At 40.7% G+C, this 24,745-nt stretch overlaps 3 protein-coding genes and 1 non-coding gene across 4 annotated transcripts in view; all 4 read right to left on the reverse strand.

Annotated features, from left to right (window-relative positions):
- The window catches only part of rgs12a (regulator of G protein signaling 12a), a 46,647-nt gene extending 45,166 nt beyond the window's left edge, over positions 1 to 1,481 (reverse strand). Inside the window, exon 1 of the mRNA XM_015009417.2 lies at positions 115 to 1,481. The gene's annotated coding sequence lies outside the window, so the exon portion shown is untranslated. The remainder of the gene's footprint in view (positions 1 to 114) is intronic.
- Positions 1,482 to 2,919: 1,438 nt separating this feature from the next.
- msantd1 (Myb/SANT-like DNA-binding domain containing 1) lies at positions 2,920 to 8,174 on the reverse strand. The gene is made up of 3 exons (XM_015009406.2): positions 5,397 to 8,174; positions 4,986 to 5,282; positions 2,920 to 3,565 (listed from the first exon to the last, which is right to left on the reverse strand). Exons 1-3 carry the CDS (start codon positions 5,648 to 5,650, stop codon positions 3,274 to 3,276), a joined length of 843 nt encoding a protein of 280 aa, XP_014864892.2. The 5' UTR covers positions 5,651 to 8,174; the 3' UTR covers positions 2,920 to 3,273.
- Positions 8,175 to 8,552: 378 nt separating this feature from the next.
- On the reverse strand, positions 8,553 to 24,732 carry dtx4a (deltex 4, E3 ubiquitin ligase a). The gene is made up of 9 exons (XM_015009409.2): positions 23,690 to 24,732; positions 23,250 to 23,464; positions 19,625 to 20,810; positions 12,212 to 12,273; positions 11,436 to 11,597; positions 11,273 to 11,334; positions 10,333 to 10,653; positions 10,154 to 10,243; positions 8,553 to 10,067 (listed from the first exon to the last, which is right to left on the reverse strand). The coding sequence occupies exons 2-9, from the start codon at positions 23,455 to 23,457 to the stop codon at positions 9,837 to 9,839; spliced, it is 2,322 nt and encodes a 773-aa protein (XP_014864895.2). The 5' UTR covers positions 23,458 to 23,464; positions 23,690 to 24,732; the 3' UTR covers positions 8,553 to 9,836.
- On the reverse strand, positions 24,340 to 24,411 carry trnaa-cgc (transfer RNA alanine (anticodon CGC)). The gene has a single exon. It is a non-coding gene; the product is annotated as a tRNA-Ala (tRNA).
- Positions 24,733 to 24,745: the final 13 nt, after the last annotated feature.

Raw genomic sequence — 24,745 nt, forward strand, 5'->3', positions numbered from 1 at the left:
AAAATGCTAGTCATATGTTTCTCTCTTACTACAAAGGAAGCTTTAAAGCAACACAATTTCATTACTTTCACGCTTTAATTAAAACCTGTACAGGAAAAAAACGTATTGGCTTACCTGTTTCAGCGTTAAAAAGTTTCAATAAACCGCAGAATTTATGCGAACTCCTTGAAATAACTCCTTTAGTTTACGAAACTAATGCCAAACGTCCATATTTTCTTTCGGTTTATTTCTTTTTATACTATTTACAACATTGTCCTGCCGTGATTCAGGGGTCCATATGGCTTCTCGCAACAGCACCTCCTCCCTCGTGAAAATCACAAAGCGTCTTTGATTGTAACCATGACAGCGTAACGTCTCTCGAACACGTGACGCTACCCTTTGCCCAATCACCATGGCTGTCACATTCAATATTCAAACGAGTGGAGCGACGCTATTGGCTGACACAGGCGGCGGTTGAAAATGTTAATTTTGCTCTGAATTTGATCACATTTTAAAACACAGATTGTATTTCAGCGTCATTTCTATCAGAACTTTAAAAAAAAGTAGTAAAAGTTACACTGAATTCTGCGGCAAACCCCAGTAAACGTAACGACGGAGTACATTTCTATAAAGTTCACAATGCAGAAATAAGGGTAAGTTATTTTCCTAATTAAAATAGTAAATAAAAGCATATGTGTTACCTGGATGTTTTATAATCCTGTCGCATTTATTTTTCATGCTAGTGGTCCCGGCTTTGCTCCACACTAACACCACGAGTGTTGTGAAAATAATACCTTAGTGGTCAAAGGGCTTCAACGGTTGCACACATTGTTTTTCTACACATGTGCAGTGCAGCTTACGCTCCTACTCGTAAAGAAGGGAGGGACAGTGCTTATTTGAACAAATGTCATGTGATATCAGCGTTATCAGTCAACCAGGCCTGCTGATATACTTGGCTCCATTCATTATAGTGTGTGTGGGTGGGCACAGATATCATAGCTCTCTTTTAGAGTAAAAACACTGCTGCTTTTTAAGTAACACAGACCTAATATACTCTTAAGAATAAGCTAAAACTGGGGCGCATTACAAGGGATCACTAAGCATGTCATCTTTCACACTTCAAATCCAACAGCTAGAAAGTTTTTGGATTTTACACTTGCATCAAAAACTCTGGCAGTACTCTGTAAAAGTTTCTTAAACAACAGCTGGATATTCTGAATGTCTTTCCCAAGATGCAAACTTTGTTTTATTTTATTTTATTTTTAATTTTATTCCTTTTAGTAAGTTTTGGAATCCCTAATTATAAGCAATACAATACAGCAGAACAATACCATCCCATTTTTAAAAATATTTGAAAAAAAGGTACTTTAATTTGAAGCAATTTGTAAAAAAAAAAAAAAAAAATCTAAATCCATAGTTATTTTTCACAAAAGCACTAGCAGCATTGATGTTTTATATCAAACAAATAAGATGAAAAAAAAAAGTATGTTTTTTTAGGTTGGCCAGAGTGTTTAGTTTTGCATGGTAAGCAATCTTTTTTTTTTTATGATTGTCAGATGTCTCTTCGGAGGTTCTTTACAACTGAAAAGACAAGCAAACGTGCAGTTCAAGTAAAGCCGCTATTATGACAACATATAGGTTCTTTTGCAATCCAGGTTTGGGGTCAGCATGAAAGGGCAGTTGCGTCTGTCACAAACCGAACCAAACCAAATACTAACTGGCTAGAATGACACTTGACAATGGAGAAGGGCCTTTTATGTGTAGGGTACTTTTTACACAGTGAACCACTACAAACATGTAAAATGTTTTAGGAGACAATTGAGTGTTGTACCAGTGCCAAAGGGAGATCATACTAAGTGTTAACACCACAGAGTATGACACAACAAGAGTATGACACAGTACCAGTCAGTTTGGCATAACTTGTAGAGCTGCACCGCAGTCTTATTAAAACTAAAGACACTGGACAAATGTTGAACAAAACATGAGGAATTGGTGGGAGCTGTTATAAGCAATAAATAATTCCTAGTGTTTCGAGACAAAATGAGTCACTAGACTAAAATAAGACAGAAGCAGACCCTATTTTTCTTGCTATGTTATTTTTGTCATGGAGTTCAAGTATGAAACTAACAACAAAACACACAAATAGACTGTGCAACAGGTGGAACAGTAATTTAAAAAAAAGAAAAGTTGCCAACAAGTAAAATAATAATGGAAAGATTACTTAAAAAACATGTTAATTAAATAAATACATAACTGATACTCGCCAGGGCAAAGGTGGAAGAGATAAGAAACCATGTACCATGACAGGGAACATTTAGGTGCAAGAATGAAGATGAGTGTGAAAGCAGCCAAAGGGGACGCAGACTTTTTTTTGGGAAGTACTCAGTTTAAACTAAAAAAGTTTGACTTACTGAAGAAAAACCTAGTTCTGAGACTGCTTGAGATGTTAGCACAGTCTGCAACCGAAATGAAGTTACACATAAATATTATTCATTTATATTTATATGAATCAATGAAACATGTCATGTTTAGCAGTTCCTTTCAAAGCAAAAGAGGAAAAAAAAGGACAAAAATAGAAAAAAATTGACCTTTTGAATAAGGAGCGCCATGAAAGCTTTAATCAAACAAAAACACCTCTGCTGTACTCACAGCGATCTGAGTGAGACTCCGCTGTGCAATACTGAGGCACCAAGGCTAACTGTAATTATATCTAATCTGATGTTTGCAAGGAGGAATTTCCCACCGAAATCGCATTTTCAAAAGATTTGAAAACAAATCTTGACACCAAAAAGAATTTGTGTTGGTTCTTCTTTTCTCAAAGCGCTTCCTTCAATGCCGGTGAATTCGATTTCTGCCTCATGATGTTGCAAATTAGCTTGTGTTGCTAAAGGACAATCCTGGTATGTAATTACAAAAGCCACAGCGAACAAAAAGGCAGGATTTCAAAAGACTGTTTGTAGTTATTTTAATTGGATACTTGGCATGTAATTGAGAAATATTTTACACAACTAGTTCTAAGCTAAAAAAAAGACTAACTATATTGTAACCCAACATACAGTGGATGCTAAAATTTAAACAAAGTCCTTTTAGTTCTTTTAATCATTGTTTTCAGGCACCCCCACAGAGTTGGTGAAAGTATCTTTTTTTTGGTAGTCCTTATCTGTGGTGTGATAACAGTTATTGTCTAAATTTGTATGTAATACTGCAGATGAGACATGGAATGAAAGAACCTGCTTTTCCTATGAGCGTTGGGAGATTCCGTGATTTTTTGATTTTTTTTTTTTCCCGCCCCTTTCACGGTTTCCCTGGATCTTTTGCCCCGCTCTGACTCCAAACCGCTGACGCTGAGCTGGGGAGCTGTACCATTTTCTCCAGGAGGTTCATCATCCTCTCCTGCAGCTGCAGACACTGGACCTGCAGGAGGTTCTGTTGATGCATGGATCGTCGGAGCTCCCGGCACGTCTCCTCTATCGCCTGGCTGGACTTCTTGTGCTGCTGGAGCATGGCCTGCATGACCTGCAGCTTCTTCCTCTTGAGGGACAGATACTTTCTGGCTCGTCTCTTCCTGGCTGAGACGGGGTGGGAGCTGAGGAGCGGAGAGGAACATCTATAAAGGTTTACAACGATTTTAGATTGGAATTAGGTTTAGAAGGAATGATTACCTGTCAAGAACATAGTGTGTTCTTTAAAAAATAAAACAGACTAGTGATGAAAAATCTGTTGTAAGCCCAGTTAATAATGTTTGCCTATGTGAACTAAAAAGCGTCCTAGAACTCATATTTCAAAACAGAATCCCTCTTACTGTAAAACCAGTTCAAAAAAACTTTTGCTTTCAGTTAATTTTGCGCAAAATAAAATGCAATGCAGAATTGATTAATGTCTCGAAATTTGGCAGTCACCAGGAGCAGCACTGTTTGCATGTCATGTGATACTTATTAAATGTGTGATTGTTTTGGTTGGTTTGGTGCTGAAGATCACCAAAACCTTCAAACACCGATGATTAAAAATGAGCAGGCAGCTGTCGAGGTCCAGCGTTTCATTACTGTGGACATTCTTGCATTGTTTTGCTGTGGGGCGCTTTAGATGATTAAAAATCCAATTTAAGTTTGGGTTTAGTTGGGTGAAGGTACTTGTTCACCACTGGCCTTTAAAAAGGCATTTATTTAGTTTGTATTTTACTTAACTTTGCTTGATTATTTATTTATCTCTATTTTATCTTATTTCTTACATAGAAATACTTACACAATTCGTTTATATATTAGTATTTCATCTGTAATTTAGTGATTCTCTGTGATAGTTAATGTTTTATCATTTATTTGACTGTAATGTTACTTTTATTTTTATTTGGCTTTTATATCAAATATCTTGATCTTTGGCTTCCTAGAGGTAATGTGTGTTTTTCTTAATGAATTTGTTACTAAGTCAAACAACTCAATTAAAGCAAAAAAATATATAAATAAATAAAAAATACATTTTTTTTCTCTTAAAATGGTCAGGTGGGAGGCTAAAATTGAGTGTAAAAGCAGCTAAAGTTTAAAGACGCATCACCAAAGGACAAATCATCAAAATAACAGTGGAAACATACAAGAAAATGTTATACAGTTGTAAGAGGAGTTGCAATACCAATAGAGGGCATAGCCTCTATTGTTATTTTTATGATTTATTTTTCCGAAATTAATACTCATTTTTTTCATTGTTTTGTATAAATTGAGAGATGCCTGCCTCACTTCCTGCCAGAATCATTTTAAATCTAAGTCTGCCAGAGGTAAAAAAAAAAAAAAAAAAAAAAAACATAAATAGATATTCTAAGTCCTAATGAGTATTTTTCTCAAGTGTGGCATTCAAATCCAAATCCAACAAATAATAACATAACAGTAAGGCAACAAATATGGAATATAAGTAACAAACAATTACAAGCAGCATATAGTTGAAAGAGCCTAAAATGTGTTGCGTCGCCTTACGATAGAAAAGCACGCTTGTACGCGGGTGTTTGGTTTTCCTGTTACCTGGAGCCCAGCATGTGCTCGCTGTCTGAACTCAAAGAGTCCAGCTCCTGCTTTATCTCCATCTCATCTGAGGAGCCAGTGTACTCTGGCAGGAATCCAATCACGCCCTCCTCCGACTGGTGGGACAAGGGGTTGTCTGTGGACTGGGACGAAGTGGAGGGACCGGCGGCCGAGGCCTGAAACTCCAGCGAGTTCACCCTGCCGTTCTCCAGAGGCTTGGAGAGGATCTTCTCGATGGCCTTGTAGTAAGGCCAGTCCGGCGTCTCCCCCGATTCGTTGGCTGTGGCCTTCAGTCTCCTGTAAGAACAAAGAAAGCGGAAGGATTATTACTTTTTTTTTTTTTTTTTTTTCAACTTGTCGGGCAACATCTGGACCTGTGGAGTCACAGCTGCTGGACATGGAAGCACTTGCCTGAACTGGAAGGACATGTTAGTGATTTTCATCTTGATCTCCTCTTTGAAGCGCTGCTCTCCGGTGAGCTGGAAAAACCTCTGGGACATCTTCTCGTAAACCTTGGCGTTCCTCTTGCTGGTTTTCAGCTCGTTGTGGAATTCCTCCCACACGTACAGGAGGGCCTTCATTTCGCCGTCGGTCCAGTTCGGGGCCCGCCTGTGTTTCTCGCTGTGGCCTGGCATCAGGTAGCTGAAACTATCGTCCACTGCCATTTTGGAGTTGGCTTCCTTCTCTCTATGTCTCTCTTTTGGCCTGTGCTGGTTGTGGGTTTCTCTCTCTCTTTTTCTTTCTTTCTTTTCTTTTTCTTTTTTTTTTTTCTTTTTGCAAAGATAGGAGCTTTAGAGCTTGAATTTGAAAGTCTTTTTACTGTTATAAGGGCTGGGTTGAGTCTGCAGGGAAGGAGGGATACATGTGAGAGAGCATGCACAGCCACAGCCGTCCTGCCTGCCTCTGCCCTTCCCCCTAGCCTAGCTGAAAGAGGACTCAAAATGGGGCCTAAGGCAGGAGAGAAATCCGGTTAAAAGCTTTTAATACTGCGTGATGTCACCGTGACATCAAGTTGCCTTGGCAACGGTGAGAGAGGGCCTTTTTATCCTCCGAGCCCCCTCCCCCTCTCCTCGCTAACCACTCCCATCCGCTCTCTCTTTTTTGCCCTCCATTCTGCTCCACTGGCAGCACAAAAAGCTTTTAGCTGAAAGGCAGCAGTGTGAGCACACCAGATTGCTGACACTCTTGAAATATGAGCCTCGAGGGAAGGGAAGGGGAGGGGTGGAAAAAAAAAGGAGCAAAAAAGACTAGCGGCCACGAATGTGTTGTTTCCTTGGCAACAGGGCAATGGATTTGGTAGTCAGCCAACACGCTGCTCCATTTAAAAGCTTTTAATAATAGACAAGCCGTTTTGAGGAGCTGCGGGGAGGGCGGATTTTGCTGCATCTGGATTTGTGCAGAAAGACGAGGCAGACAAACAGTTCAGACCCTCACAAAAAGAAAAGGAGGGAAAAAAAAAATAGAAGCAAGTCGTGTCATTGGGGAAAAGTGTGAATCTCCGAAGGCTGGAATTTACAGGGAGAGACATCAGGCAAAAGAATGGCAACATGTGGTGATCAACTGCAGAGGAATACAGCCTGCTGCCCTTTGTAATCAGCTTTCTTTGCACAGCCGTGAGTGGTGGACAATAGCTCCCTGCAGGAGGGGTTTGTCTGACCAGTTGAGGACCCCCCCCGAACCCCCCGGCCTAGAGGTTTCTGCAAATCTTAATCTACTCTTTCACAATACATTTCTTTCTCTCTTTGCAGTTCCTCCCGTTTCTTCCTCTACTTCATGTTGAGATACACACCAGTGTGTCATTTTCTGCATCTCTTTTCCCCTTCCTTTGCTCTCTCTCCCCCTCCACCAAACCATAAAAGAGCGGAGACAGAGCGATGCAGTAATGGAAGTCATCCGTTATCACTTCATCTACATTAGTGCCACTAGTTGCTGTCGGTCCGGCTTAACCGAGGAGTGGCCCCATTAGATCCTTTAACCCATCTGCTTCTCTTTAACCCAGCAGACGGGCCTGGTGCTTCTTTTTTTTTTTTTTTTTTTTTTTTTTAACTCCTCCACATACTGAAGCATCACATCTGCCACTTAAAGCTCTGTCGCTGCAGAAACGAAGGAGAAATGGAAAGTTGATCTGAAAGGTTTTCAGCGTGAAGCGTTCTGGATCATCATCAGAGCGACAACATTTCTGGAACTGGCGCTGAAGTGGCCTACGTGTGCTGAAGCGCTCACAGTTTCTGTCGCGTCGCTGTCACATTTCATCCGGTGACTTGTTTCTTTTCCATAGCTGACTCTTCTTCTTCAAAGGCTGGGGACCTTTATAATTGTGTTTAGTTGCTTCTGTAAATTCCTCATTCATTATGGTGGAAGTAATCCCACCAGCTAATCCAGAAACCAGACTAATCTGGAGATAAACTGCTCATCCTGAGAGGAGGAAGTCAGTATTGTGAATGATCTACATAATCTAGCCATTTGCTGTACAAGGCTTTACATTTTTCATACACAGCAACTGATTTAGCAGAGACTACCACGTTTTTTTTTGTTTGTTTTTTGTTTTGTTTTTGGTTTTTATAAACTAAGAATGATAAAATGTGAAAATTCTCATCCTAAGAAAAGTCAAGTAATGATCTTGCAAAGTAAATTTAAATGAATTTCTGATGGCTTAGTCAGGTAAGCGTTTTGGTTAAAGGGGTCTTCTCCTAACCCCGACCCACCATAAGCAGCTTTATCGTTAGTGATTGTCCCATTCTCTTTGCACTCAGATCTTACAGAAAAACAACAGGAATGCCTCTTGAAGTCAGAATATTTCTGAGCTCTCTGAACAACCCCGCATTTTGTGTCCACTATAGGTGCCATGCGTATAGCATGCTTATAAACCAATATAAACTATTTGGTCAAATTTCTCACGGTTTGTGTCTTATTACACCAGCGTTCAAGGGTAGTGCCTAAAAAAATATTTGTGAACATGTTCTTTTTGTTTGCTTTAATGCATAAAATTGAAAGAAATACATTAATATGCCCTTTCATTACCAATAGCTTTTAGCACAATACTTGCAACAAGAACGCTCACGTGAAAGGTTAAGTTTGGTCAAATCAACAAGTCTGAAAAGCCATCTGGGGTTTTACCAGATAAGAATCTGTAATGCTGTGGTCTTGCCTCTCTTTCATAGATGAGTCTAAGATTAATGTTTTGCAAATAAACACTAGGGGTGTGCTTTGGGTTAATGAATACCATGTAAAAAAGACCTAATCGCCACGGTTAGGCACAATGGAGGGTCTATCATCATGCCATTGCTCTCCCAAAGACCAATGGAATCTTGTTATAGTGCCATGACATTTTAAATGGAAATCTGTAAACCTTTGCCCCAAAATTCAAAATGGGTCATCACAAGGTTAACTAGCAGGGTGAAGAACCAAAGCAAAGGGTTGGGTGAAAAATCAAAGATATGGGTTACATACAAAATCCACTTTCTTCCATAAATATCTAGTACTTCCATACTGGAAGTGTTTACAATTAATCTCCTCAAGCATACTCACATTTGGACAAAAATGAAGATAAACCACGTCAGACTTCAGTTTGCTCTCTTAGAAAACAGTTTAATTCAAATCTGCACGTAAAACACATACTTACATAAAGTATCATAAAGTATAAATGTTGACCCACATCAGTATAACCCAACGCACCTCCAACATACCTCACAGTAAAACAGTCCACTTAATGCAAACTGACTTTGGCCAAAACCGAATCCGCATCATGATAGTCGTTTTGCACCTTCTTATGATTAAAAAGCGAACGTGACAAAAAATAAAATAAACAACATTGACCACATTCTGTAGTGTGACTAAAGGCTGGTGTCTTTTTTGTGTCTTAGACACACAAAAACCCATGAGATGCAAACGACCTTGTTTTCTTCTGCTGCTAAGTAGCTCTGTGCAAATCTGATGGCAGGCAGAGGGTTCTAAAATTTCAATCCTAGCTTTTTGGTGAATTTGCTCCTCCTCGTGGGACTATGAATGAATCACGGCTTTCGTCTTTTAGTCCTGAACAATAAAACACAGAATGCTTTTAAAAGCACACCTACGTTGAGGAACAAATAATTAGGGAATGTTCACTTGTGAGCTTATCAAATACAAAATCCTGAAAATTGAGGTTCATGAAGAAAGTAAGTCTTGTGTACACCAGCACACTGTCGGCCTGAGCCAATAAAACAGTGAAACAACGTATAAAATAAAATGGTACATAAAATATAAAAACAAGAATGAGTGTAGCCAACATCATATATCAAGTATTTGTAATATACAAGAATACATTTATAAATCAGACCAAAAAAAGGAATGCAGTTCTGAAAAAGTGCCACTAGAGGTCAGCAAATATCCATGCTCAGATATCCCGTTAAACATTTGATTTAACTCAAGTTAAAATGTTTTGCTTTGTTGACTAAGACTGAAAAAACATAAAAGAAAAAAACAACAACATTTACCTTCATTTAAATTCCTCTCTGAGTCCAGCAAAGCAGCAACAGTGGTAAACATGTCAAAAATTACAAAAAAAAAAGAATAAAATAACCTCAGTTACATTCTCATCATGCCTCTCTCTTACGAAGTCTCTCAGTAAGAAATGACAGATCATTTTTAAACTACCGCGGACTTGTATAAGCCTTGCAGCCTTGTCGCGTTTTCAGCATCAGAACAGCAAAAGAAATCTGCCTCCGTCGTCAGAAGCTGAAACTATTCCTGCAAAGTTTCTTTGAACAGCTGTTAATTCACAATCAATCTGTTCCCTTTGTCAGAAAATAGCTCAGAGAACTCCGTCATCAGTCTCATTATGTCAGGCCGTTTGTGCTCCAAACGTCTGTCGGCTCAGTCTCTGGTTAGGCACTCCTCCTCGGTGATGCCCTGAGCCCTCAGCTCCTCCAGCACGTTGTCCAGGTGGCCTGGGTCGGGGTACCCGTGGCCCGTGAGGTTGGAGCCGAATTCGGTCTTGTGGTGCACCTCGTTCCAGATCACCGTGTCGGACTCGCCGGTTGTGCTGGACGTGCCTACGGAGAAGATGAGCCTGCGGTCCCACGCTACCAGGAGGAGTCTGAGAACCTGAGCGAGGAAATTAAAAGTGAAACTTGCTCACTGGGTAATTACTGTGCTGGTAAAGTCATAAGGAAGAGGACATGTTTATTTACCTTGCGACCCTTCTCACTGTCGGGGAGATAACAGTGTCTGGGGAAACCACGCGCTGTGAACGGCTTTCCTGGATTTGGGTGCTCAGGGCCCTGAAGTACACAACATCCCCAAAGTAATAAGCACTAAAATCCCCTCTTCTGCTTACATTTCTGCTTTTCAAGTATGTCCCGACTCTCACCTGAATGCCAGGCGGGATGTTGTAGATTATGCGGATGGTTTTGCAGTCGGGATGTCCCGGCAGCGAGTGGGGGATGACGTGGTACTCCATTTTGCCTGGGGGCTGGTTGCCCGTCTTGACCCCGTAGATGGTCTTGCAAGTGGGGCACTGCAGGCTGCCGTCCTTGTTGCCGTTGTTGTACATGGCAACAAGACACTGGAGGTGATACTGGTGACCACACTGTGCCAGACGGCCCACTGACTCGGCCCGGGAGATGCCACCCACGCCGGGGCCCTTGTAGCCCGAAGGTCCTGCCAGGGCCTCCATGCAGATGGTGCAGTCCTGACGAGGAAAGATGAGTCAAGTTTGTATTAGGAATCCATCCATCTTTGTCCATTTCATTATTTCTGGAGACATTTTGATATTTTGTGACTCTACAATCACAGATTTCAATGTCTTTTATGAATTCATAACTGTATTCCCTGATTATGCTGTGAGTTTGGTAAAACCTCTGAGGCTCTCAACGCACAGCTGTACTGACATTGAGGTCACGTTACGCCCAGGTGAACTTACTACTTGTTGTACTTCTTAAAGGAATTATTTGCAGTAAAAACTTTTCCAGGGTATTCAATGAAAAGGTGGACTCTGCTCTCTGTTTACAGTTTGCACATGCTTGGCGTAGGGGATACACCAGACATGTCAGAGAGGAATCCCCCAAAATATATCATCCTCTCTATGAAACATGGTACTGACTGCATCAGGGATGCTTATCTTTGCAAGGGACGGGACGTTAATTAGAAGATATATAGAGCTAATCTCAGGGTAATCCTAAAAACAACTCAACATGTCACCGACTTAAAAATTACTCCAATTGTGGCAAACTTCTATTACCTTTTAAACAATTAAAGTACACGAAGTCAGAACAAACCAAAAATACATGTTTAACACAAGGCAAACTCACCTCCTCTGGAGGATTTCGGACTTTCTGAAGGTAACGCTTCACCACTTCCTCTGGTGTTTTGCCTGTGAGAAAAAAACAACAAAGATAGACGAAGCTTATTATAGGTTTTGTCAGTCAAAAACAAGTCAAAAACAAACACCGCAGCACAAGCTGAGAGGCCCACCTTTTCGGGCTTGCTTCTTTGTGGTTTTGCGGCAGCTCTGGCTCAAGCCAGGGACAGGTTTGATGTCGCTCTTGCTGACAGGTGGGGGGTGGAGTACCAGCTTAGGAGGGCGTGTGAGGCAGACAGGAAGTCCCGCAGCACTCATCAGGATGCCCGTAATACCTGCGAACAGCCAGTGAAACGAGGTTACATTTATCCTGCCTTCGAAATGCAGTACCTTGCGAAAGTAGCGATGCACCTTCGACCTTTTATCATCTGTACGTCTTATTTGTCAGAAGTAGTTCATAGTTGTGAAATGGATGGAAAATTACATATATTTACCATTAAAACTCCAATAACTGTGACATATTTGTGTAATTAATTCCCTTGAGTCAATATAGTTTTGGTGTACGTTCCAGCTCTGCACATCTAAAGACTGTCTCTCCCAGACAGATTCAACCGAATACAGCAAATTTCACAGCTTACCTCCTATTATAATTTGGCTTTACATCTGGACTTTGACTAGGCCACTTTAATACGTAAATATATTTTGAGCGAACCCATTCCATTGCGTCTGATCGTAGCTCCTTCCGTATATTTGCTTTGTCCCCTCTGTGTTTTGTGGCAATCAGCAAACATAACTGTATATGGAACTTCATATAGGTTTCTATTAAGAATAACTTTCCACTTTCCCATCCACTTCATAATTATCCCACTACTACAGGTTTTTTTTTTTTTTTTTTTTTTTAATCAAAGCAGTTTAATGTTTTTTGATGAGGCTGTTTGTTTATTTTTACCTGCCAGGGCAGGATGCACAGGGCTGGATCCATTCAGGTTCTTTACTGGAACTGTTGGCACTCTGAAACACGAGAAAAGCACAAACTCCTGTTAATCCGCAGACACACAGCTGCCACAGAAGGAAGCCACATGACCGACTGGCCGGGTCAGCTCAGCACAAGGCCGAGCCGTCAGATTCTGATGAGTCACATGTAAACAGGTAGAGCTGCAGCTGACTGCAGCATATGCTCGCTTCCGGTTCAATACGTGTCACCAGGTTAAGAGGCTTGTTGCCGAGTCATGTGGAGGCAGGAGCAGATGCTGCGTGTTAGGACTCGACATACTGTCCTATAACTCATCCAGATTTACCACTTCAAACTGTTAAGGGCTTAACAGTCTGATCAAACCCTTGGCTGATTGAGATGTTACTGAAAATGGCTTAATATATGAACCATTATTTAATAAAAACCAAAAACAAATCTTGTACTGAGCGACATTAATCATCAGATTAAACATTTGCCAATCACAGCGAGACAAACTTTTAAGTAAAAACAAAAAAATCTGAATCTCCTACCTTTGATTTGTGTTTAATTTACATCATAAGCATGATAAGTCCACATAAGCATCTCTTTCACTGCGTCTGCTCAATACGAGGTGAAAAATCCGCGCAAATCTGCAATGTGTCTCACACAGTCTGCGAGGAACACCAGCTGTCCCGTCCGAGGCGTGTACTTACGGTCTGCCATGTTTAATAACAGTCATCGTCCTAGCTTCAATGCACCAAAGAGTCGAGATGTTCCAGCAACAAACGTCCACTGGTGGGACTGTTTTTCTTTCCTTAACGCGGTACGTGAACCACCTCTGTCTCTGTTGCACTCTTCCTCCGCTTGTGTGCTGCTGTCTTACTTCTCCCCCCTGCTTTTAAAGGGCTAAGCCACCTGTTCCCATCTGTTGATTGAACTCCGTTTAGAGGCCAGCGATTGGCAGCGGGAGGGGATTACCTGTGAATTATCACGTCACTCTGCCAGGCGGCCAAACGGCTGGCAGGTAGAAGCTCAAGCAGCAGCATTCAACGTCAAAATCGACACAGATGTAGACATATTCCACCGCTATAAATGAAGACTGAATGTGAAATATTTCTGGGGCTCATAGATATTAGACTGTAATCATAAAATGAGTACTATTTGCCTCAATTTATGTAGCTTTTTCTTTAAGTGTCAGCTGTCCTCTATAATTTTTATGCAATCTGTCAAAAACAAACGTCTGCTGGAGGAAAATATACATTTTGAACGTTAGAAATGTTTAAAAACTGTCTGTCTTAATTTGTGTGCATAAAGTAATCATAGGTATGGAAGTCAAACTGTTATGTTTTTGATTGTTTTTATTGATTGATTTGAGTTTTTCCAAAGAGAATTGATCATAAAGCATAAAACAGGAATGACTTTTAAACCTGGTATTGGAAGGTAAACTTTCCATACATAATCAAAGTTATATATATATATATATATATATATATATATATATATATATATATATATATATATATATATATATATATATATATATGTACTGTACAACATGTTTCACTCAAGCCTACACTTTACGTAACCATTAACATGCTTCTGGCATAACTCCTGGATGTTTTATCATTCCTCACATCAGAAATACAAGAGCTAATTTTAAAACTGATGATTTCAAATTTCACAGAACTGGTTTCCAAGCAGGTCCAAACGGATCTGAGTCCGAAAAGAATAAAATTATTCCTAAACTAGTGTGTTTGAGATCCTTGTTCCTTGACTGGAAGTATACTTGGAGGAAAAAAATATGGCTTCATCCAATTAACTGATGTAACATTGATTTGGGGGAAGAAAAAAAACAAAAAAAAAACTCCCTGTGCTGTCCAGTTCCAATATAGGTCAATCTGATTACACACTGTCACTGAATGCTGTTTACCAACAACGCGTCTATTGACTTCTTCAGTTTGTGCCCCTTCCTTACGTTACCCAAAAAGCACATTTTGGTGTCAGGCGGGAAGATGTGAGTGATGTGATCGGAACATTAAGAGAAGAGGCGAGAAAATAGGAGAAAGGAAAGGAGGATAAAAAGAGGTGGAAAAGCATGTCACCTAGTCACGTTTGCCTTGATCCTGAGCTAATCTTGTAGCATTAGGGCAGCCTCCATCTGCAGCAGTGGATGATGACAAACGCACAAGCTGCCGTATTTGGCAGCAGATGCTTTTTACAGATGCAAAGCTCATACCTCAAACTGAAGGGGATAAACTCTGGCAGCAGGAGCAGAACAACCAATGGGGGACAAACGATGGACGAACGTCAGACACGGCGTAGCGAGAGAGCAAAAGTGTGTGCAACAGGTGCAGCTTTCGTCACTGTGATAACCTGTGACGCTGGAGACCCCTCATCCCCCCCTCCCCCCAGACTTAAACGATTCACTTACAGACCATCTGTTTCATTTCACTGCAGTACTGTCTCCACCAAACCACATTTGAAACGGAGTTCGTTTTAAACCGCTACCCTTTACAATGCATCCAATCCGAATTCACCAATCTTGTAAATTGAATCAAGGTCATTTTTCATTTTGCTCGAGTTAACTCCAAGCAATGCAAGCAAGGGCAACCACAGACATAATAGATTAGAGGAGCTGCGCTCCATAGTGCTGTGAAATCAAAATGTGATTTGTGGAGTGAGTTTAGCATGTAAAACAACAACAACAATAAAAAAAACAACCTCACTGCTCCCAAGCGCTGCACATTATGCCCTCCTTTAAAAGATAACACATGATTTTGATAACTGATGTGCAATCAATTTCTTGAGGAAGGAGAAGATAGTATTTTTGGTTCAGAATCTCCTTACATCAGGTCGACAGTGAGCATCCACTGCGGTACGCCTAAAATATGTGTGTATTGTTTTTAATTTCGACAATCTTTCACAAACTGTTCAATTTCCGTATGTTTGCAGCCCAGAATTGACGAGATAAGAAGCCACGTAAAAACAACCTCGAATGCAGACGACGCTAAATTCCCATTGAAGGTTTACGCTGGAAAAACGTCAATTTTCACAAGTCCACTGCATTTGCAAAACAATTACTATGTATTTATTTATTTTTTCTATTGACTATAAAGCAAAATACAATGGAACTTGAAAGCTATGTTTCATTGTGTTCCAAGTCAACAGAAAACCAGCTGTGAAATAGAGACATAACTAAAATAATTTTGTTTCGCTTCGTCATCGGTGTTACATTTCTATATTTGAGGCCTGTGACCCTTAGGCGTGAATCTCACTTCGTAAGATTCACGCCTAAGGAGGAAGGGTGTGCTCCTCGGTCCAAAAAGGAAATCTGCACATACACTTTATTTTAGTTTGTCTTATGGACATTTCTGAGTTTTTACGTATATTTGGATTTGTTGACACCATATTTCCAGTCTACTCTAGAAATCAAATCTTAGTAAAGCTCATTTATGGTTGTAAAGTAGCAAAAAGTGCAAAAAGATCCAGGGGTACGAATATTTCTGTAAGGCGGTGTATTTATGCGCATTTTGGTCAACGAGTCCCTTTTCATTTCAAAACCAGCTCCACCACAAGAGAATGTTACTTTGAATTTTGTGTTTAAGTTAATCTCTTGATTTAATCATATTAAAACAATGAGAATATTGAGAGGGTTGGACTATTACTAAAGAATAAACTTAAATATGTTCCAACGATCCGTATTGCCATCCTGGAAACAACTAAGGCTTAGAAATGACACAAACTATGGATTTAAAGAGTTAAGCCTCTCCATCCACCTCAGGTTCTACAAATAGAGAAATAGAAACAGTGAGTGCTGAATACTGGAGTGACGGGATCGCCCTTTATCTGTGACGTGCCACCAGGTTTTACCGCAGCAGCAGGTTCGGCCATCTGCTGCGAAGGCGGACACTCTCACCTGCGACGATTACAGTCGCAGGTCACCACACAGTGAGCCCGACATAAAATTCACAGATTATCTGAGGTAAAAAAATATTAATCCCCATGTTTTGTGTGTGTGTGTGTGTGTGTGTGTGTGTGTATTAAGCCGCTCTGTGGCTGTGAAAGTGGTGTGTCATCAGGGCTGTTTTGGGTAATGCCAGGCTTCGTGAAAGTCGGGTCACTGTGCCGGGCCACAGTTGGATTTGGTCACATGGGAATGATTCTCTGCATGAGGTAGTGTCTCATTTATGATTGCAGCTGAGGCAACTTCTTCTCAAAAACCCACGAGCAGAAAACATGGATCTGAATAATGCCGAATGAAATTGAATAATTTATTCGCTGCCCTCCATTTTCGTTTAATTTTGCAGCTGTACATTATTTATAAATATGTTCTAGTGGAAGACAACATTTGGTTATATTTGAAATCAGATTACATGGAGGTAACAGAAATGTCAACATGAACAACCCAAGCAGCAGGAGCCTTAAACAGGGAAACTGATTTAAAACAGTAGCTAAAGTGAGACGACTAACCAGCGCCCCCTGGCTTTGGCACTTGGCAATAGCGGTGTCATTCACTTTACACCCGAAAATCACCTTATTACAAAGACGTCGGGTTATTCCTTTTTAACAGTCGCGCTGCGAAAAAGGAAGTTTGGGACAATAAATCATACATCCTATTTTTTTAAAATGACATCTGTTCCCAACTCAAATTTTCAAAGTTTTAAATTCCTTTTTTCTTTTTTTTTTCTTTTTTTTTTTGTTTGACACACAGAAGTTTACTGTGAATTTATGACCAATATTTCTACAGTGGTCAGGCTTTAAATATGATAGTTAGAAACATCACAGACGATGGGTGGATAGGCTGGTGAATGGGTGACACTTAGACAATGGAATACAGCATAAAATCCAGAAAAACAACTTTTTTTTTTCAAATAGGCGGAAACAGACGGTCAGAACACTGTTTGTCATTGTTTACTTTCTACATGAACTGCAGAACCACGTCCATTCAGAAAACAACTTAATTGAACACACTGTTTTTCTATGGATTTATGTCTGTTGCTCGGTGCAGCTTTCTTCACAAATCCACTTTACTGTTACGTAACAGTGAACTGTTGTCAAGGGATGAAGCAGACAAACAATAATCAATAATACTGGACTGTGGGAATGCCCTTTGCACACTGACTGGGAGTAGATTCAGAACTTTAGCAGTGTTGAGTTTTTGTACATAAATCAAGTCCATGGGTACAAAACCTTTTTGTTTACTGGCGTAAAATGACAGGGAAAGTGGAGTTAACAATCCTTGACCCACAGCCAAGCCAAGCCCAGGGTACATTGAAATAAATACAACTCAAACAAAAACATCAAGACAAACCTAAATCACTCTTTGTTGTATTTGGCTAAAAACTTATGCTGTACAGAAATATTAGGCACACAAAAAATGTTGATCCTGGGAGACCCATGAGATGGCCAGACAATTCTGATAAAAAATAAAAATAAACTTTTAGGCAAATTTTCCAAAATATGCGTATCTACTTGCAAACCTTACTGTATGCTGGTTTTATATTTAGTGTTTAACCTTTTTGTTATCTTTGGTTCTATTCAAGCATTTTTTTTTTGAGCGGTTTCATTACTTGAACATTTGCATTGCAAACGAGAGCAAACCACTTGTGCGAACTCGGCTCCTTCAACATGAATGGCCATCATTGTTTTCGCCTGGATATGAACAAGCCTGCTGAACTTTGTCTCAAAGATTAAACGCTCACAAATCCCAGTGAGCACCGATGCAAGACGCTGTGTATAAAGGACTAATTAACAGGGAATTCCTTTAATTGTAATTCCTTACATGACCTGCTGTTTCTCTGAGCTCCCTCAATTTTAATACACAGACAACTAACCTGATAAAACACCGTCAACAGAATTCTGCTTTGTGAATACGAATTTAATGCCTAATTTTATTCCTAGGGTACAGACTATACTTTTACATACAGTCTGTTTGTGCTGTGATCATAATTCATAGGCATTCTTTTAAAATGCACATCTTCTGCTTACATACGGCTGCGATACGATAATTTTATCAGGAAAGTTGAGAAACAGTTTTTTTCTTGTTATGAGCAACTCATTTCACAGGAAACAAAACATCTACTTTTAAATCAGCATCGCTTACTTTAAAAAAAAAAAACCTTGAATACTTTTGGAACTTGTGAAACTTCACAGTTCATGAGTTTTATAAAAGAACATCCCAGTGAGTTTGTTTATGTCTTAAATGGGATTCAGTGATACAGAAGCGATGAGGGTAAATAGTTTGAGAATCCATAACTCGCATTTTCAATTTCCTGAACAAATCATTTCACGACCTGGATCTTCTCCCAAAGCAGTTTTCTTGAGCATAGATTAAAACTGTACCATCTAAACAGAGAACATACTGTATGCAGCTGAAACCATATATGTATAAAGAAAGAAAAAGAAAGAAACCATATGTTAAAGATATAAACAGTCATTTACTACAGGATGCTTTCATGATGTCCAATAAGGAAGCAGAGTGTTTGAGGCATTGCCTTATATTACATTGTAATTCCTACAGTTCACTCAAATGTTGCAAATTAATCTATCAGAAACTTCAGTAGCCATGGGTATTCCCAAATTATTTAAAGGCGTAGTAATCTTGGTGCATGTGAACAAAAATTATTTCTCTCTCTCTCTCTCTCTTTCTTTCTTACTCCCCTGACATTTACCAAATAGAAATAATTTAGGTAATTCTTGCTGATTTAAAACAGAAAATGTTTAGTGTGAGTTGATAAAAGACAGTGACAAAAAGGTTATGTGTCTTATAAACCCCAGAATGTAAATATCTGATTTTCTGCTGAAATTGTCTTTGTTTTGAGCAAGGACAAAAGTACAGCAGCCTTGTTTAAGGCCAGCTGACTGGCAGGGTGCAGTAACAGTAACAGGGGCGAAGCTTGTGCTGCTTTAAGCAACAGTGTCTGATAAAATGTTGGTCACTACAGCACTTTATCTGGCATCTTTTAAAACAACATTAAATCCTAGGAACAGCAAAGTGGAAAATGTTGCCATTTGTAAAACTGCGACATGGCAACACCTCGACATACCTTGATGCTGATAGCTAGCCCATGCTAGACACGATTCGCTAATTTACCAAAAACACTTCTGCAGTCTAGACTCACTCCTAGCAGCGTGTTTCTATAAACAAAATTGCATTTTGATCAAAAATGAAATCACATTTAATATACTTAAACTGTATAAAATTCTCAGTTAAAAGTATGTTGCAATGTTTTTAGGAAACACAGCTGCAAAAGGAAACCAAATTGGCCTTGTGGGAGTCAGGCTCAAATATTTTGTTCATGAAGAACCAAATTGTGCATGAAAACATACCAAAACACGTAAAGCAATCCATCTAACAATAAGTTACATACATAGCACAACCTCGCTACATTGCACGTTTTTCCTACTCACCCGGAGGCAATAAGTGCTCGCGACTGAGCCATGGCGATGCGCTGTAGGGCAGGACGACTCAGACCGGCGAGGCTGGACCGCGGCGGCAAGGGGGCCGCGCAGGCAGCAGCACCAGATGAAGACACTGGACCGAGAACACGGGCAGAAGGCGACGGCGTGCAGGTGGAGGCAGCTGTTGAGATGAGAGCCGGGGCTGGGTTTTGCTGCGCGGGGGCCGAAAAGGAGACGGAGAGGGTGGAGGAGGCTGAGGTTTGAGGCGGAGGGATGGAGGCCGACATGGGAGCTGTAGAGGGCGGAGGAGGTGGCGGAGGAGGTGGTGGGAGAGGAGGAGGTGGGGGACGAGTTGAGGAGATGGAGAGGGCAGCAGTAGCTGGTCCGAGCAGGGAAAGCGAGTGTGTGAAGCTACTTCCAAACCCGAAGGTGTTACTGCCGATGCCACCAGCACCAATAACCCCCATCCCTCCTGGAACTCCCATACCAGTTACATTGTAACCACCAGTCGCCCCAAAACCAGAAGTCCTGTGAGGAGAGAGAGATCTTGACGACAGCGATGGGGGCCGGGGCAGAGTCAGAGAATAAGAGCTTCCTGGGATGGGGTAGCTGTTTAATTTGGGACTGGGTGGCTTAGTCTGCAGTGGTCTTCGGCCCAGAGTGTGGGCAGTCGACATTGTTCCTGCTTTGAGACTTAGCACCAACATACACTGCTGACAGGCGCAGGGTTGTCCCAAAGAAGTGATTGCCGAAGCGGGGAGTGCCCCGCTTGGGTAAGCGCTCCCATTCCCAATCCCACCGCTGCTCATCCTCATCCCCATGCCTACACCGGAAACGTCAACGCCGAGCAGTCCTCCATAGCCGGGCATAGACGCGGGTCCCCATGCGTGGTGGGATCTGGGTAAGGGTCCAGACACCAGTGGGTATGCCAGATCGGCGCGTCTCTGGATCCGTCGGCAGCGCTGCGTCTGCCCATTGATTTGGGTCATGCTTTCAAAGTCAATCAGGTAGCAAAACCCCAGCGGCGCCAGGTCCAGCCAGGGCTGCTGACGATCACGAGCTGCCTGGATGGCGATGCCCACCTCTGTGTCGTATGCTGTCCAACTGCCAGCGTCGTTCTCCCACTCCCACAACCAGCCTTGGCCTGGTGCTGTGGTGGGATCGTAGAAGCTACGTCGAACAGGTCGAAGGGTACCTGAAGCAAGAATCACACCACAGATAGCAGATCTGTATCTGTCAGGAAGATAATTTATTACTTCTTGTCACGGTTGGATGAACCCTACCTGTGTTGCACCATATATATTATGGTTGAATATTGGTGAAGTTGATTGTTATCACCCTTTTTTCCTCACTATTCTCTTTCTTTTCCATCTTCTGAATGTCAACAAAACTCTACCTGAGCTAAGAACTATATCTAGTGAAGACAGAATGGAAAGTGAAAAGTCCATCTGGCTACACATATTTTTAAAGATAACTTAATTCCATGGTGCCTGCAATATTTATTCTACCAAATATTGCAACAAGGCAATATTTTACACCTTAATATTACAGTGACTATTGTCATTTAACAGATTTCACAGCTTTGTACCTTCAGCCTTTCTTTCTAAGGAGCCAAACGTTCTTTGAATGTTTTTAAAGTTTCGGTCTTGATCAATAGTTTTCTGAAGGTATTTTGATAAAAAAATTTTATTTGACTTTGTATTTTCACACAAGATACAGTCTTTGTAGCTGATCGTCACCTCATAAAGTTCGATGTGTTCAAGGAACAAATATTGAACACACATTGATCAATATGTGGACATTTGGAAAACAAACAAAAAGCAAAATATTATTTGAAGGTTAAACATTTTACAATTAGGAGAAAATCCATAAAAGGCATTTCATTGGCCCTGAATGACGCAACTTCCTCTTAGATATTCAATAAATTTTCTGTGGGGATTATGTGTTCACTTGGTTGTAAATACCTGAACTTTCTCAAATTCCTCTTATTTGTATATTGATAGATTCAACAAGAGAAATGTGATAAAATACCACAAATCCCTCTGAGTATTGATTTTTTTTTTTTTATAAAATGCTGAAAAAGTTGTCCAAAGCAGCTATTATTTTCTCTTCTTTATGAGAATGCCTCCCAATTTACTCAAACTAAGGGTAACATGCAGACAGCTCATAGCTACTCCACACATTCTCACTTGAAAAGAGTCCATGCAGTGATGTTATCTCTCCTGACTACTAAACAAACAGCCTGGTGTTGTATGACAGGAGGTAGACACAATTTACTGCACTGCTATTTGCACTGAACAAGGTGAGTGTAGCCCTGACAAAAATCAACAACGATTTTATTTACTTGCTGTGAATCTGGGCAAACGTGTTGCCCCTGGTAACAACGCTGAGTGTTCTGGATTGTGACTTGCTGGAAGGCCTTGATTTGTTACAGATGGATGAGCTGGTGAGGTAGAAATGTTTGAATATACAAAACAGTTCCGTCATACGTGTCTGTGAGCCTGTGTTCTTGCTCTGTTCCTATCACAAGGTGACGCACGTGATCCTAAACAGTTTCATGATCCGAAATTAGGATAATCATCGAAGAAATCTGATACAATCAGCAATACATGAATCTTTTACTCTGTCTTTGTATGTGTGGATTTGCAAACTGCAGTCTGGCTTTTCTATGTTTCTTTTCAAGTAATGTCTTCCTTCTCACCGTGTGGCCTTTCAGTCCATGTTGGCACAGAATACGTTTCACTGTGGACAATGACACTGCTCATTTTAGACCAAATACATCCACAGGCCTTCCTCCACTTAACTCAAATGGGTCAGTTTTCCTATCAGACGTGTCCAAAGCCATGACAACCTCATCACGACTTTTCTTCCTTGATTCTGTTTGTAAACTTCAGATTTTGAAGTCGATAATAAATAAATATCTGACACATTATTTCTCTCGTTACTGTTGCTTTTACCTTCAACATTAGATTCTTTTAGGTTTTGTTTGCATGGGCCCTTTAAATCAGCACATCTCAGACTCAAATTCTTCAAAGAGTAATTGTAGACGGTGATGCATGTTGGCAGGAGAGGTCTCTTGTAGCGGTCTGCATTACAGTGAATTTGAAGAAGAATGGCTACAGAAGAATATTTCTTTATCAAAAATCTGTTTTTGTTTAACGTTTTTCTAATCATTCTAATTAATGGAGTTAAACCCTTGAAATATATCTGGCTGCGTGTCATAAACATGCATAAATTAAGTTCGACTTGCATATGAAAAATTAAATACGTTAACTTTTCAGAGGGCAAACGCTAAATGTTTGAAATTAACACGAGGGTGTTATGTAATCTCATTTGAGGCCCATTCTTTAGTCAATTTCGTTCTCACATGGGCCCCATATGTAAATACTGAGTATTTTAAAGAAACTACTAAATAAAAAAGCAATGTGCGGAATTAAAATGCTGTTTACGCGTAAGGTTATGCAAATCATATGGAAACAAACCAAACAAGGCGTCAAATCATCAGAGGACAAATCCATGCAAGACAATTTTCCCAGGGAATCCAAACAAGAGCGTTACAAAGGGAAGAAATAAGAAAAGGCCTTTCGCGTCCATGTCACTGTTCCACCCAAAGTCGCTCTGCTCTGACTCTCACCTGTGTCTTGTCGGAATTGGTGCATGGAATGTAAATCGATGATGTAGGGCGAGAGGCGAGAGTCCACTTGGCCGAGGACCACGCTACCACACCGCGGGTCGCTCCGGATGACCGCCTCGATGTGGTGACATACAGCCGGGCTGTACGGCCGCCAGCGTCCGTGCTCGTTCAGCCATTCCCATACCACCACGGCGGATGCTAGTAACATCCTACTCCTGCAGACACAAAACACAAATAAACACAATAACAGCTGGGCATTAAGAGCCGACAATGAACCGCGAGAGGTGTTGGCAGCGGTGGGGGTATTTAAAGACGCCCTGCAGCCGCCTCTACGTGCATCCTTGTGCAAGGCGGCTTTGCATCCATCTTGCAACCTAAATGCGTCCTCTGGATGCGGATATAAGCGCACATCGCGGAATGACAGTCCGTGCAAAGTGTACCTTCCATGTTTGTAGTCTGATGTATGCAGCAATCGGCGGGCCCAGTGTTTTTCCCTGGAGGAGACACAGAGGTTTTCAGGTTCCGAGGAGCCTGCTCGCAGGATGGTTGCATCTTACTCCCTATGCAGATGAGTGACGTCTGCTGAAATCATTTCTTTGGAACAGTCAAGTTTGGGTGAGAGAGGAAGACGCAAACTGAATGCACCAGCCCATGTAAATAAGCCACAGGTATATTCTGACTGTGATTGTGGAAAAAGCACGTTTATGTATCGGTGGATCATCCTGATTTTCCACGACCATTGTCTTCGCCGTTAAGAGGAATTGCAGAACTGTTGCAAATATTATTGTGTGAGAACTGAGAACATTTGCTAAATTGATACTGTCGTTTTAATTGTACTAAGGATTTTCTTATTAGCTAATCTGTTCCATAAGGTAGCTCCTTATAAAATAAATATCGCCCTCTTCAGAGAACGCCCAGTATCCAATCAGAATCTAGCAAGAGCCTCTCTGACCAATCAGAAACTGATGTCATATATAAGAGTTTTTATGTCGCAAAAACAAATTTGTCCGTGTCATACTATGGTAGCGACATATTTTACTATATATTATAAGAGATAATAGCCGAAAGAAAAGGAAAAAAATCCTAGTTGTGGAGATGCCGGGGATTGAACCCGGGACCTCATACATGCGAAGCATGCGCTCTACCACTGAGCTACATCCCCATTGGAAGACGCACCTTCAACTTTGTAATATAAAGGTAGCGATGATGACGTATGTGCCGTCTTCATCCAGCGCTACTAGAAAAATGATTTGCTATTAACATCTTTTTTATGATGTAAGACAGAGACAGAGAATACTATCGGGGGAAAATAACTAAATATAAACACAAAATTTGCTGGTAGTTTTTTTTTTTAATGGCCTGCAAAATTGCATTATTAATTTACATGTTTAAAAAGACCCTTTCTAAAATTAAGAATTTACAAAAACAAATGGAGAAAAATAGAAATATTCTGAAATAAAAAGTAAGACATTTTTAAAGATAATATAGCTTTTAAA

Source organism: Poecilia mexicana, unplaced genomic scaffold, assembly GCF_051168715.1.
Source record: "Poecilia mexicana isolate PSO_F unplaced genomic scaffold, ASM5116871v1 scaffold_18, whole genome shotgun sequence".
NCBI classification, from domain to species: Eukaryota; Metazoa; Chordata; class Actinopteri; order Cyprinodontiformes; family Poeciliidae; genus Poecilia; species Poecilia mexicana.